At 33.5% G+C, this 14,395-nt stretch overlaps 1 protein-coding gene across 1 annotated transcript; it reads left to right on the top strand.

Annotated features, from left to right (window-relative positions):
* The first annotated feature begins 10,968 nt into the window (after positions 1 to 10,968).
* Positions 10,969 to 13,534, top strand: LOC107616754 (cysteine proteinase mucunain-like). The gene is made up of 5 exons (XM_016318687.3): positions 10,969 to 11,502; positions 11,583 to 11,818; positions 11,896 to 12,036; positions 12,589 to 13,041; positions 13,124 to 13,534. Exons 1-5 carry the CDS (start codon positions 11,022 to 11,024, stop codon positions 13,223 to 13,225), a joined length of 1,413 nt encoding a protein of 470 aa, XP_016174173.1. The 5' UTR covers positions 10,969 to 11,021; the 3' UTR covers positions 13,226 to 13,534.
* The last annotated feature ends 861 nt before the right edge of the window (positions 13,535 to 14,395 follow it).

Below are 14,395 nucleotides of genomic sequence, written 5' to 3'. Positions count from 1 at the left end.
CACATAGAACAAAACTAGATCAAAGAGCTCTCAAGTGTGTATACTTGGGGGTCAAAGATGGAGTTAAAAGATACATTCTTTACAACGTTAAGAGTAGAAACATTTTCATTTCTAGAAATGTTCAATTCTATGAAAAAAATTTTCCATTTACATTACAGAAATTTTCAAGCAATGATAAAAATAATAGACAAATACAAGCTGTCCCAAAATTGCATCATGCATCTTTATTTGAGGATCCATTTCTAGATCTGGATGAACCTTCTTTTTCCCAAAGTTGGTTAGATACCATGCATCTATCATCTCATTTAGATTCTACCTAACATACTCAAATCAATCCCAATAACAATCTACATGCATCACCACATCACCACACTAACTCAAACATGCATCCATATCCTGACATAGCATCACAACCTAGAAGATCCTTAAGAGAAAGAAGATGTCTCACATACCTCAATGATTATCACTGCAATACCATGAATACATCAGCAAATAATTTTTCTAACATTTCACACAATTCATCGTGTTCTTCTCAAGAATGTTTTGAAAATTATACAAATATGTTACTAAACCAGGCATATCAATTTTTTGACAAGTCTTCCATTCTTTTCTTTGAGTCTGAGTCCCCACTTCCTCTCCTTCTTTTATCACCTGAGTCAATCACACAAAAATTCAACCAGGCCAAATACAAAGAACCAAAAACCTATGCTGAGGCAGTTTGTGATCCGAACTGGCAAGAAGCTATCAATGTAGAATTAATTGCTCTAAAGGAAAATCAGACTTGGACTCTTACCAAAACTTCTCATGCTAAAAAGGCGGTAGGATGCAAATGGGTGTTCAGGTTGAAATTGAATCCTGGTAGATATGTGGAGAGATACAAAACAAGACTTGTAGCTCAAGGCTTCACCCAAACAGCAGGGGTGGATTACTTTGAAACCTACAGTCCCGTGGTAAAAATGAGCACACTGAGGATAATTTTGTCAATAGCAGCCGTAAAGAATTAGTTTGTACACCAATTAGATGTCAATACTGCTTTTTTACATGGAGATTTAGCTGAGGAAGTATACATGCGACCCCCTCCAGGTTTAACATTGTCTTCACCAGACTTGGTTTGTAGATTGGACAGATCCTTGTATGGTTTGAACAGGCCAGTAGACAATGGAATACCAAATTATCAACCACTTTGATCGATTTTGGCTACACTCAATCTCAAAATGATTATAGTCTCTTCACAAAGTGTCATGGTTCACAATTTACAGCCATTTTGGTATATGTAGATGACTTAATCGTTGCCGGATGAAATTGGGTCCGTCAAGAAGCACTTGCATGATTTGTTTAAGATCAAAGATCTAGGTGACTTAAACTTTTTTCTAGGCCTTGAAATAGCTCGAAGCAAGATGGGCATTGCAATATGTCAACGAAAATATTGTATCGACCTATTGAAGGAGTATGGATTAATGGATGCAAAGGCAGCAACTACACCAATGGATTACACAATAAAATTGGCAAAAGATTCAGGGAGTTTACTCAATTCAGCATCTGAATACAGAAGATTAGTAGGAAGATTACTCTATTTGACCAATACTCGACCTGATATCGAATATACAGTAGGAAAATTAAGCCAATTCTTGGACTGTGCTACTGACAAATACTTTGAAGCAGCCATCAGAGTACTAAGATACCTCAAGACCAAACCTACCCTGGGTTTAATGTTCTCATCCCAAACTGATTTGGAACCAACTGATTTTTCAAACAGTGATTGGGGAGCCTGCTCAGACACAAGGAGATCAATGTCAGGGTATTGCTTCTTCATAGGAACATCTATTATATCCTGGAAAAGCAAAAAATAAAACACAGTGGCCAGTTCTTCATGTGAGGCAAAATATAGGGCCCTTGCAATGGCCACCAGAGAAGCGCAGTGGATCACCAATATACTTGGAGACTTGAAGATTGAATTGAGTAAGCCAATTGCAATATATTGTGATAGTCAATCGGCCTTGCATGTTGCGGCCAATCCAGTTTTTTATGAGAGAACTAAGCATATAGAGATGGATTGTCATGTTGTTCGAGACAAATGGCAGGAACAAGTGACAAAATTGCTTCCTGTTTCAACTGTTAATGAAACTGCAGATATATTGACTAAAGCTTTAACTCTAAAGATATTTCAAGACTGTCATGACAAGCTCAGAATGATGGATGTAACTGATTCTGTCTTGAGAGGGGGTGTTACATGACTTAACACTTCCACTAGTTAGTTAGGGTAGTGGGCTTATGTGTATAGTGTAGGTTACAAAACTCTAGTGACTTAGTTACCTTGTACAAGAGAGAAAAACCATTTAGCAGTAGAGTAGTTAGTGACTATATATATCAACAGTACTCTTTTGTATAGTTAGTTTTTGCATTCTCATTTTCAAGTAGAATGGTGATTGAGATGTGAATAAGAAACACAGCCTCCCTTTTCTGAGTTTTGTAAAGTTGCTCTTTCACTTTCCAAAACTTACCACTTTAACATTGTAAATTCAGCTAAGTGATAACCTCAAGTAGATTTTGTTAAAGAATTCTGCTATGTAATTTTTTGATGAGTTTGTGTTCTTGGTTGTTTTTGCTTTTGTTACTGACACCAAAAAAATTTCATATTTTTGTGATACATTTATTAAATTTTAGAATAAAAGATAAATTCAAGTGGACAACTATAATTTTATTAAATAATTATGAATGGTCTATCTAAAAAGTACGTCACCAATTTAAAAGAATATTCAAACACAATATTTTTCATTTGTCATTCATTTTTGTTAACTAAGTCCTAAAATAATTCTAAAGTTAATAATAATAATAATAATAATAATAATAATAATAATAATAATAATAATAATAACTAGAGTAAAGTATCGTTTTTGTCCCCAACATTTGAGGTAAGTTCTAAAGTTGTCCATAACATTTAAATCGTCCTATTTAAGTCCTTAATTAGGGGGTGTGCATGGGCCGGATGAAATCGGATTTGATGTGACCCAGACCCGACCTGAAATACATACCAGTCCTATTTATTAGACCCGAATTCGATCTTAGACCCGATGAAATCTATACACTTTCGGGCCACGATTATACCAGGTAAAAACCGGGTGAAAAATGGGTCGTTAACATTACATTACCTTGATACCTTCTTATAAGCTAGCATGTGAAAATATCTAAATTTCTAAGACTCCAACCATTATTTGACATGGTAAAATTCACTTAGAAAAATACAACAAGAACCAACTCTTCTCTAAAATTAAAGCATAACCATAATCAATACTAATATTGTCTAATAACACCAAATATTTAAATCAATACAAATAACACAATATTATGCATTAATCTAAAATCTTATGCATTTTAAACATAAAACATTAACTTATAGTCTTATAATAACTAATAACACAAAATATTAAGGTTCACAATACTTAAATTTCACATAAGAATAGCCATCATGTATCACTAATAACACAAAATATTAATTGTGTACGATGACTGGGCCACCGGGCCGAGTTCGGTGACCTGAGCCATGGCCCGAACCCGACCCAAAATAATGACCGAGTCTATTTTTGAGACCTTTATCCGGCCCTAGACCCGGTGAAATCACACCAAATTAGCCCCTAAAGTGTTCGGGGTCGGGCCGGGTCTTCGGGTCAGGCCGGGCCATGCACACCCCTATCCTTAACGTTTTAAAATTGGCTCAATGTTGTCCTGTCGTTAGGAATCTGTTAACAAAATTGACGGTAGGACAAAATTGAGATGATTTTAAAACGTTAGGGATGTAAATAGGAAAAAAACATTGGGGACAAAAACGATACGTACAAATTAATTTTAATTTTATCCTTCAATAATATCAATTTTTTACGGTATATAGTTATTCAATTATTTTTTAATCACATCTAAGTAAATTACACTTAATCACATTACTTTTATTCCTACCCTGGCCCAATGCAATTGTCAGGCCCAATTAAGTTAAAAAAGCCCAATCGAAAGGGTTGGCCTTCACCGCTCACCCGACTTCCCCAAAAGAAGTCGGATTCGACATGAGTTGGCAAATAACACTTATTCAAATAAATAACTGCCTCCTAAAATCTCTCAGCCACTTTTAGAAGAGATATCATAACAACCCTAAGATAAATGGACGATTATCCACCATCAGAAGTGGAACTACTCCAACGGTGGTTATTGGTTCACCATCTATAAATGCACTAACACGCTCAGGTAAAACTAAGTTCCAATATACTCTAAATCTGTTTAACCCCTTGCTGACTTAGGCATCGGAGTGTCATTGCAGGTACCACCCTCTACTTGCCAATACACATACAAATCCACTCGGACGGCGGCTCCCAGACACAAAGCAAGCCGGAGTCCACATTCCCTCATCGTTTGGGCCTTTAATCCAAACCTAATCATCCGATTCTAGGTAAGCCACTTTTCACCATTTCTGAAAAGAAGAACAAAAGTGATTAGCATACACGTCGGAAATAAGTATATACAAGTCGGAAGCTATCGAAAGTAGCTACAAAGAGACAAAAAACTACCTAGCTCGGTTCGAACAAAATTCGGAGAGTCAAGAAGAAATTTCTTAGTATTCAGGTTTGGAGCCCGCTCCCAAGCCTCTCGAAAAAACTCTACCACAGCCTCCTCTACTTCATCCAAATCTGCCAAGCCATACTTCTCTACAGTAGAGGCTTCTACCTAGTACAAAGGAAATCGGGACTCATTATTCTCATACAGGAAAAAAGGGTGATGGCCTTCAATGGTTCGTACTTTGAAAAAGAAATTTTTGAAGTCATGGAATGATTCATCAAAGATGAAAAAAACTTTTCGGCCTTGAATGGCTCGGAAAGACACCCATTGTTGCTTGTTTTGTTTACTAAAAGGCTTGGTCAAGTGGAAAAGATAGAAAAAGATTTTTAAAGAGATCGGAAGGCCCAGCTCTAGGCTGACAAGTTAGTATATTTTCAGAAAACCTCAAGAATTGGGGTGGAATTGGGTAGGAGCTACTCGACGATGAGATAAAACCTCCACCTCAAAGTCAAAAAAAGAAAAAGTAACCCTAAATGGGTGAAAAGGCAATCGTATATGAAAAGAAAGTGGGGGACAGAATCATCAATCCTCTCACAGCAAACCCGATCCTTAGGGTCTAGAGCCACTAGTTCATATTTTGGTTCATCAACATCGAGACTACATGGTGTTTTCGGAGATCAGTTATAAAAATATTATCCACTATAGAATTTTCAGAAAGAACAGACACATCTACCTATTTTAAGGGAGTCTCAGGGATACGAAAAGACATTTTTAGAAAGGTAATACACAAGAAGATATACCTACATTATACAAAAGGAAGAGACATCATCAAAAGTTAGTCCAAAAAATGAGTCTTTTCAAACAACAGAAAGGAAAAAACAACAGTCACAACCAAAAAAGACTTTCACCAAATAAAAAGTGCAGAACTTTAAAATTTTCGACTACAAACAGTAAAGATACCACAAGAAAATCTTGCTCTCAAAAGCAGGCAGCATATTGATCAGGAATAGAAAATACTGTAAAAGCGAATAGAGAACGAACCTTTGTGAAGAAGAAGATGAAGAAAGAATCCCAAATACAATGCAGTAGAATACTAAAGAGAAAGAGTCCAATGGTTCGAGTAAGAAAACAAGAGAGCAGTAAAGGGAAACTTCAAAGAAAGCAAACGAAAGAAAAGAAAGAAAGAAGAGGAAAAATTATTTATAACACCCTAGGGGAATAATGATAAAACGACACAGTCATTAAGAGGACGCGCCGTTACCAATGCCCCTCCCCCCACGTGTAAATGCAAAAGACAAACGGACGCGACGATTGAAAAATTCAAAATCACATCGGTTTCAAAACTAAAATCACGTCGGTTTTTCGATTTAAAAAGAAATACCGACTTAAGCATCCACGAGTTTAATTAATACTCGAATCCGACTCATAAATAAGAGATCAGACTCGAGTAAGGGCACTGTTCCTACTCTGACCCAATGCAATGGCCAGACCCAATTAAGTTAAAAAAAGCCCAATCCAAAGGGTTGTCCTTCACCGCTCACCCGACTTTCCCAAAAGAGGTCAGATTCGTTATGAGCTGGCAGATGACACTTATTCAAATAAGTAATTGCCTCCTAAAATCTCTCACCCACTTCTAGAAGGGATATCTCAATAACCCTAAGATAAAGGGACGGTTATCCACCATCAGAAGTGGAACTACTCCAACGGTGGTTATTGGTTCACCATCAATAAATGCACTGACACGTTCAGGTAAAACTAAGTTCCAATATACTCTAAACCTGCTCAACCCCTTGTTGACTTAGGCATCGGAGTGTTATTACAAGTACCACCCCCCCACTCGCTAATACACATACAAATCCACTCGGACGGCGGCTCCGAGACGCAAAGCAAGTCAGAGTCCACGTTCCCTCATTGTTTGGGCCTTTAATCCAAAACCCAATCATCCGGTTCTAGGTAAGCCATGGAACAACTTTTATTCTAAACAAATTTATTTTTTTATAATTTTACTTTTAAAGATTTTTACTCTTAAATATTAAAAATTTTTGATACATTAGAGACAAAAGGTACAATTTATAATTTATTGTATATGTATCATTTTTTTTCAAGTTTATGTATTAGTCATTCTACAAATATTTCATGATGAGTAAAAATATTTAAGAGTAAAATTATAAAAAAAAAATTTATTTAGAATAAAAGTAATGTAATTAAGTTTAATTTACTTAGACGTGGTTAAAAAATAATTGAATAACTATGTACCGAAAAAATTGATATTATTGAAGGATAAAACTAAAATTTATTTTTATATATCGTTTTTGTCCCTAACGTTTTTGTTCTATTTAAGTCCCTAACGTTTGGGATTGTCAATTTGGGATTTAAGTCCTAGTTAAGCCGATTTTGGATTGTCAATCCAAAAGAAAGTGTTTGTGTTTTCTGTAATAACGAGTTGGAATCTGTACATCATTTGTTTCTAGGCTGTGTTTTTGTTTGACAGGTGTGGAGTGTTTAGATAGCAGGGCTTCGCCGTCAATGGTCTTGTCCGGAATCCATGAAAGAGCATTTTTTAAGTTGGACAGAGGAACCGAGGAGTCCAGAGGATCGAAAGCAGCAGCTAAGGTGCTATTGTGCTATCGTGTGGAACATTTGGTTGGAAAGGAACATAAGAATCTTTCATAATAAAAGCAAAGGTGTAGATGAGGTTATTCGCATGATCGTGACTAGCGTTAACGAGTAGATATGTATTGGTCTCCTTTATTATTGATGGTAATGCCGAAGATGACATGAGAAATTTTAATTGTTTGTAGTGTTTATTTATTTAATTACGTAGAATTGTAATGTTTATCTAGCACTGTATGCTCTACTCTATTGTGTTGAGCTTCTACTTTCAAAAAAAAAAAAAAAAAAAGCGAACACCCTGAGACTAATATTACAATCAACGTTCTACGAGGTTGTTGAGTTTTTTTTTTTTTTTTTTTTTGTGTCAGACTCTTTTAAGATTGATTATTTATTGTGAACTTGGTATATTTTGTCTTTCAACTATTTTCTGTGATTTACCATAAATAAAATGCATTCTCCTTTTTTGGCCGGAAATGGCATGGTATTGAAAATGGGTCAGTTATCTATTTTGAAGGTGAAAATAAGATGGACCATGTTATTCAAAAATTGTTTTGGCCCAAAGAGTTAAAAAAAGCTTGGTTATAATTCCACTCTTCTAAATTTAGTTATTTAGTTTAGAAGTGTTTTGAATTCGAATTCTAGTAATTCGTTAATTATTAACAAACCCTTAAATTATTAGATGAAAGATTTTATCAAATTAAAAATATTTCATAAAATCGTTTAAAAATTTTAAAAAGGAATTTTTATCTTTTTTATTTTTTGTTTTTTTTTCTTCTTCTTTAGTTGTTACCCTCTTGCTCTTTTCAATCCTTCCTCTTATTTTTTTTGTTGTGATTCGCTTTTAATTTATTGGTCAATTCTATAATTCTATTATTTGGTATTTAATTTATTTTTTATAATAAATTTTAAATATTTAAAAATTATTTATTTTTATATTTTTTAGATTAAATATTAATTTTTAACTTTTTTGTAAGTTAGATATCATTTTTTAAATATTATAGCAATTTTTTTAAGTGTTTCTATAAAATGTTTAATTTGATGAAATACTAACTATTCATCAATTTAGTGGTATATATTAACTCGCTAGTTTTTTCTAAAGTAATTGACATAATTTAGAGGAGCCGGATCTAAGTTTATATGCTCCATAGTTGGTCTTTTTTTATGGATATGGATTATAAGATTTTTGCCTATTTTGCACGGTGTTATGAAATCTGAAATCAAATAAGGAAAGTGAGATGGAGTTTCAAGTTTCAACTTTCAACCCAAGTATTTCTCTGGCATGAGACTATGTATTTAACTATTGTGAAAATTTAAGTAAAGTTCTCAAATTTATCAAATTATTTAAAGATTTTTAAACATCAATTTCATATAAAAATATTTTTATTTTTAACCATTTATAAAATAAATAAAAACATGACTCGTAAACAAATAAATAAAATAGCCAACGAGTTATAACTCAAATGGTATAGTTTTTTTATAAAATAAATAAATAAATAAAATAATAATTCCTCTTCCAGTTTTTATTTTACTATTATTTAAAAACAAAATATTGTTAAGTTGAAAACCATACATCTACTTTTGCGATAACTACTAGCAGTGAATTGTTTAATTAGTTGTTGAAAATATTTAAAAATAATTATTAGATAGTAAAAGATGCGGTAAGATACATGTATAACACATGCAAATCAAATCCAATTATGATTTATGAACATTCATAACTTGTTACTCTTAGAGTTTGTTACAGTACATTTGAGAAGTAGTAGAAGCTAACTTCTTTAGAATTATCAAAAGCCACAACACGTGTTTGATATTATTTTAAAAATAAATTTTAATTTTTTAAAAAATTAATTTTTAATTTTTTAAAAAGTAAAAATATATGACTTTTTTTATTGATAAGTCATTTTATCACTTTCAAATGACTTCAAAATAAAAAAATCTATTTTTATTTTTGGTTCTATAAATAAATATTTTCTATTTCTGTTGAAAATATTAATCGTCCATCATTATTTTTATGCAAAGTTTTATCTATTAGAAGTATTACTGGCCTTCCACTGTCATTTTTACGTAACAATTTATTTACATTGATCTTCCACTACCATTTTAAAACAATATTCCATCTGAACCATCTACTGCATATATTTTTTTCGATTATTTTTATTATTATTTTATCACTCTATTTTTATTATTAAATTTATATTTAACATTGTGTGTGGCATAAAATTTTAATTTTAATTTTATTTTTTTTATATGTGATTTTATTTTTATAGTTAGTTATAGCAAGTTCTTGATCCTAATAAAAGAAGATGAAGTTTTAATAGGAGTAAAAAATAAAAAACAGCAACAAAATATATATTGATACATTTCACATTTATTTTTTATTTTTACATACCATATTATACACAATAAAACAGCAACCACTAACTACACAATAATTTCTTTGACATTGCCATCAAGATTATTATCAATTAAAATTTTATTACTATTCACCACATACAAGAATACCGTTATGGGTGAAGATGAAGTAGAAAAATGATTTCTAATGAGAAAAACCAATTGCCTAAAAAAATGAAACTAATAAAAGAGCAAATAAAGAATCAATTGTCTCAACAATTATAATCTTAGTGATTAGGTTATGTAAAATTAACATTCAATATTGAAAAGTATTTGTTATTATCGTTGTTTTAATATCTATTTTTTGTGTAACAAAATTGTATTTGTTGAGTTATTTATCCAAACGCGACAATTTTAAAATAAGTAATTCTATAACTAAAAATTCAAATACAAAATAATTTATTTATAAGTTATTATTAATAAAAAAATTTATATTTTGAACTCTTTTTTCAAAAGAACTTGTTTAAGTTGTTTATGCAAACGGGCCTTAGAACACTTTTTAATCTAGGAAGGAGAAATGGTATATGACGCATTTATGGAGTGTATAGGTGTTTTACGCAACTATGATGTCAAGAGAAAAAATCGAACCCTCTGATTTGTGTACCCAAATTTTTTAAACACAAATCGGAGGTCCGATTACCTTCGTCAAAATTTAAATTTTCTCTCCCACACTAATTGGTCTGTTCAATTAGTAGGCTTAATTTTTTTAAAAAGAAATTAAATAGTCCAATTTCTTCATTCCCAATAACGCACAACACACGCCAATGAGTAATAGCTCAAATGGCATAGTCTCCCCATACTCAATTAAGAGGTTGCGGGTTCGAGTCTCCTATCTTTGGTAAAAAAAAAAAAAAAAATAACGCACAACACACACATGAGAAGCATCCTCTCAATTTTTTTTTAATAATTGAGGGAGTAAAGTGTGATATCTTACCATTAATTGTTATAAGTTAGATCACAAAAAAACATAAAAGAGAATGTATTAAAGGATTATAGATCACACTTTACTCTCTCAATTTTTTTCAATAATTGAGAGGATCTATTCCCTGCTTCTCATAGAATTTGGATTCTTAAAATTTTAAATTTTTACTTTAAAAAATAAAGTGTAATCTTCTACTCTTAAATAATTTTTTTTTATATTTACTCTTAGTTTCACCTATAAAATAAATTATAAAAGATCCCACTTTACTATCTAAAATAAAATTTAAATATAGAAGATCTAAATCCTTCTCATTATCTCATATATCCCAAAAAAAATGAGCCGCCTTAGTCATTATTTGAAGATAAAATTTAAAGATTTGACCTAACCTCCTATTTCAACGCAGTTTCTTCCGTTTTTTCTGAACCAATCACAACCCTAACTTCTCTCTCATAAATATTTAAATATAACTCCCTCTTTCGCATCGCAACCCTTCATCCTTCTTCATTCCAGCCATAACCAAATCAGCCGCACCACCACCACGCACAGCCGTACCATGGGTCGCTCCCATGTCCTCCTCCTCTTGCTCTCCCTTCTGGCGGCGGCCGTCGTGGCGTCAGCACTCGACATGTCGATCATCGACTACGACGCGAAGTTAGAAGCCATGACGGAGAGCCACCTCATGAACCTCTACGAGTCATGGCTGGTGAAGCATGGCAAGGTCTACAACGCGTTGGGAGAGAAAGAGAGAAGGTTCGAGATCTTCAAGGATAACCTGCGGTTCATTCACGAACATAACAGCGCTGGGAACAAACCCTACAAGCTTGGCTTGAACAAGTTCGCCGATCTCACCAATGAAGAGTACAGAGCCAGGTACCTCGGCACCAAACCCCGCAGCTCCTCCGAGCAACAGCGATTGCTCTCTGGCAACAGGAAGAGTGACCGTTACGCATTCCGCGCCGGCGACGAGTTGCCTGCTTCTGTTGATTGGAGGGAGAAGGGTGCCGTCTCCCCCGCTAAGGATCAAGGCCAATGCGGTTAGCACATTATATCTAGGGTTTAATTTTGATGCTCTATAATATTAATTCCCCTAAAAGAATTTGGTTTTGTTGTGAAGGGAGTTGTTGGGCTTTCTCGACGGTTGCTGCGGTGGAAGGGATCAATAAAATTGTGACGGGGGAGCTGATATCTCTGTCAGAGCAAGAGTTGGTGGATTGTGATAGGAGCTTCAACATGGGATGCAATGGAGGCCTCATGGACAATGCATTCGACTTCATTCTCAACAATGGAGGCATTGATTCTGAGCAAGATTACTCCTACCATGCTCGTGAAGGTGTTTGTGATACCAATAGGGTCGGTATATATCCCTTTCACTCTATCCCTCTAATTACTATTATCAATGTCCTAAACTAAATTGGCTTTTTTGTCAGAAAAATGCTCATGTAGTTACCATAGATGGTTATGAAGATGTGCCAGAAAATGATGAGAAGGCGTTGGCTAAGGCTGTTGCACACCAACCTGTTAGTGTTGCCATTGAAGCTGGTGGCAGGGCCTTCCAACTTTATCAATCTGTAATGTTATTCTACCTTACTTTATATTACATAACTCCCTCGTGTGAATAAGATAATAGCTGAGATATTAACATGTATATTAAGAAAGAAATTTAGCATTTGGTGAGTTTATAAGAAAAGATTTTTTTTTTTGAATTATTTTTTTTAAAAGATTTTATCTAAAAGTAAAAGTAATTTTATGTTTGGGTATGTTATGCAAAAAGATCTTTTTATTTATCAAATTATGTTTGAATATAACAATATAAAAGTATTTTTTTTGTTTATTTATTACATAAAAAATATCTTTTTTTTTTTAAGAAAAAAGATCTTTTTTTTAAAAGATGTAAATTACAACTTCTCAAAAAATATATTTTTTCTGATTTTTTTTAATAATTTTACTTTTACTACTCGAAATTTACCAAACACGCTTAAAAATAAAAAAAATCTTTTTTTCATTAAAAAATATTTTTTTATAGAGCAATGCTAGGGGCAGTAATTTTTGTTTGAAGTCTTATTTAATAATTTATAAAATATATCAAATTATCTAAGGATTTGTTGATTGGTGATGATCAGGGTATCTTCACCGGCATATGTGGAACTGAACTTGACCACGGTGTTGCCGCAGTTGGGTACGGAACAGAAGACGGTAAAGACTACTGGTTGGTGAGGAATTCATGGGGTTCAGGATGGGGAGAGGAGGGTTACATCAAGCTGGAGAGAAATCTTGCACATGGCAGAACCGGAAAGTGTGGTATCGCAATGGAGGCATCATATCCAATCAAGAACAGCACCAACCCACCAAACCCTGGTCCCTCACCTCCATCCCCAGTCAACCCTTCCACTGTCTGTGACGAATACTACTCTTGCCCTTCTCGCACCACTTGCTGCTGCGTCTTCGAGTATGCAGGATTTTGCTTTGGATGGGGATGCTGCCCTATGCAATCCGCCACTTGCTGCGACGACGGTGCTAGCTGCTGTCCTCCTGAGTTTCCCGTCTGCGACACTCGCGCCGGAACCTGCAGATTGGTACGTAACCGTTATATGCTCTTTCTTCTTTCCTTTTTGTTTATAGCTGCCAATGTTAATGTTCCTTCATGCAATGCAACAGAGTAAAGATAACCCATTCGGAGTGAATTCCTTGCCACGAACACGTGCTACAAGCACTTGGACTCAAAGGAAAGTTGCCATGAAAGACTGCTTATTGGCATGAAAAGCCAGTGGGAAAATGTATATAGGGTGGTGCCGTGGTGGTGCTTCGGTACGGTGTTGGTCTCTCTTTTAAAGTATTATTAGATGGTTTAATACGTTTAATTAATTAAATTTGTTTAATGTACTTAAATCATTCTTCTAAAAATATTTTATGTCTTCAAGTCCGATCTCTTTGTTGCTTGGGAAGGATTGTAATTGTAAATACAATTCCATTTTTTCTTTTCTTTTTCTCTTTCCTCTGTTAGTCCCACGCGATATTTTACCGTACCCTAACTCAATATGTATACTACAACATTCATCAATCACAGAATGGAACTTATTAATAATTGAGCAACAGTTCTAAAAAACATGAATATGCTACTATTCGCAGAACTCCATTACGGAAAAGAAAATTCTCAGTTTATCAATATTTTCTCTAATTTAGGGAAGATATTTTTAACATTTTTATTTGAATAAATACCTTATTAAAATTATATATTAGTGTAAACTCTAATAGATAATTTAAGAACGATTAATCTCTTGCTAATATACTATGAAGCACGGACACTTTGCTGAGTTGCCGTGTCTGCGTGTCGGATACATTTCGGATACGACACTCATCCGACACGCGTGTCTGCCGTGTCCAAACCGTGTCTCAATAAAAAATAAAAAATTCTTCTCCGGACACACTTGGATACACCTAAATACCATCATGTGTCAGCGTATCCAGTCTTATTCTTAATATATATTCTTAAAATAAATTTAGATATAGTATATATTATTATTTATTAAAACAAAAAATATTTTAAATAATTGATATAATTAAAATAAGACATTAAAAATAATTTAAAAAATTAATTTATATTTTAATATCAATAAAATATTAAAATATTATTACGGTTTATCTAAAAAATATTTTATATTTTATATGTATACGTGTCCCCGTGTCATGTAAGATTTTAAAATTCGCGTGTCGACGTGTCCCGTGTCGTGTCGTGTCCCGTGTCCGTGTCAGTGTCCGTGCATCATAGCTAATATACTTTAAAGTATGCAAATCCGTTTTCTATATATTGCAAAAATTCATCCAAATGATACTACTTAGGGATTTTTTTATAGTGATATAATCCTAAGTCTACAATAAGGACAAAATAATGCATTTTTTCTTATTTAAATTATCCCAGCATTAGTCTCA

This window comes from Arachis ipaensis, chromosome B9 (assembly GCF_059453495.1).
Source record: "Arachis ipaensis isolate K30076 ecotype BB chromosome B9, ASM5945349v1, whole genome shotgun sequence".
In the NCBI taxonomy this organism is placed as follows: domain Eukaryota; kingdom Viridiplantae; phylum Streptophyta; class Magnoliopsida; order Fabales; family Fabaceae; genus Arachis; species Arachis ipaensis.
Note: the sequence above shows the minus strand (reverse complement) of the source record. Positions and strands in the feature narration are given on the sequence as shown.

Excerpts from the sequence above, each read along its gene's own strand:
- LOC107616754 (XM_016318687.3), top strand. The coding sequence starts at position 11,022 with ATGGGTCGCTCCCATGTCCTCCTCCTCTTGCTCTCCCTTCTGGCGGCG. Across the intron at positions 11,819-11,895 it reads GTGTTTGTGATACCAATAGG|AAAAATGCTCATGTAGTTAC; the intron begins GTCGGTATATAT and ends CTTTTTTGTCAG. Across the intron at positions 12,037-12,588 it reads CCTTCCAACTTTATCAATCT|GGTATCTTCACCGGCATATG; the intron begins GTAATGTTATTC and ends GGTGATGATCAG.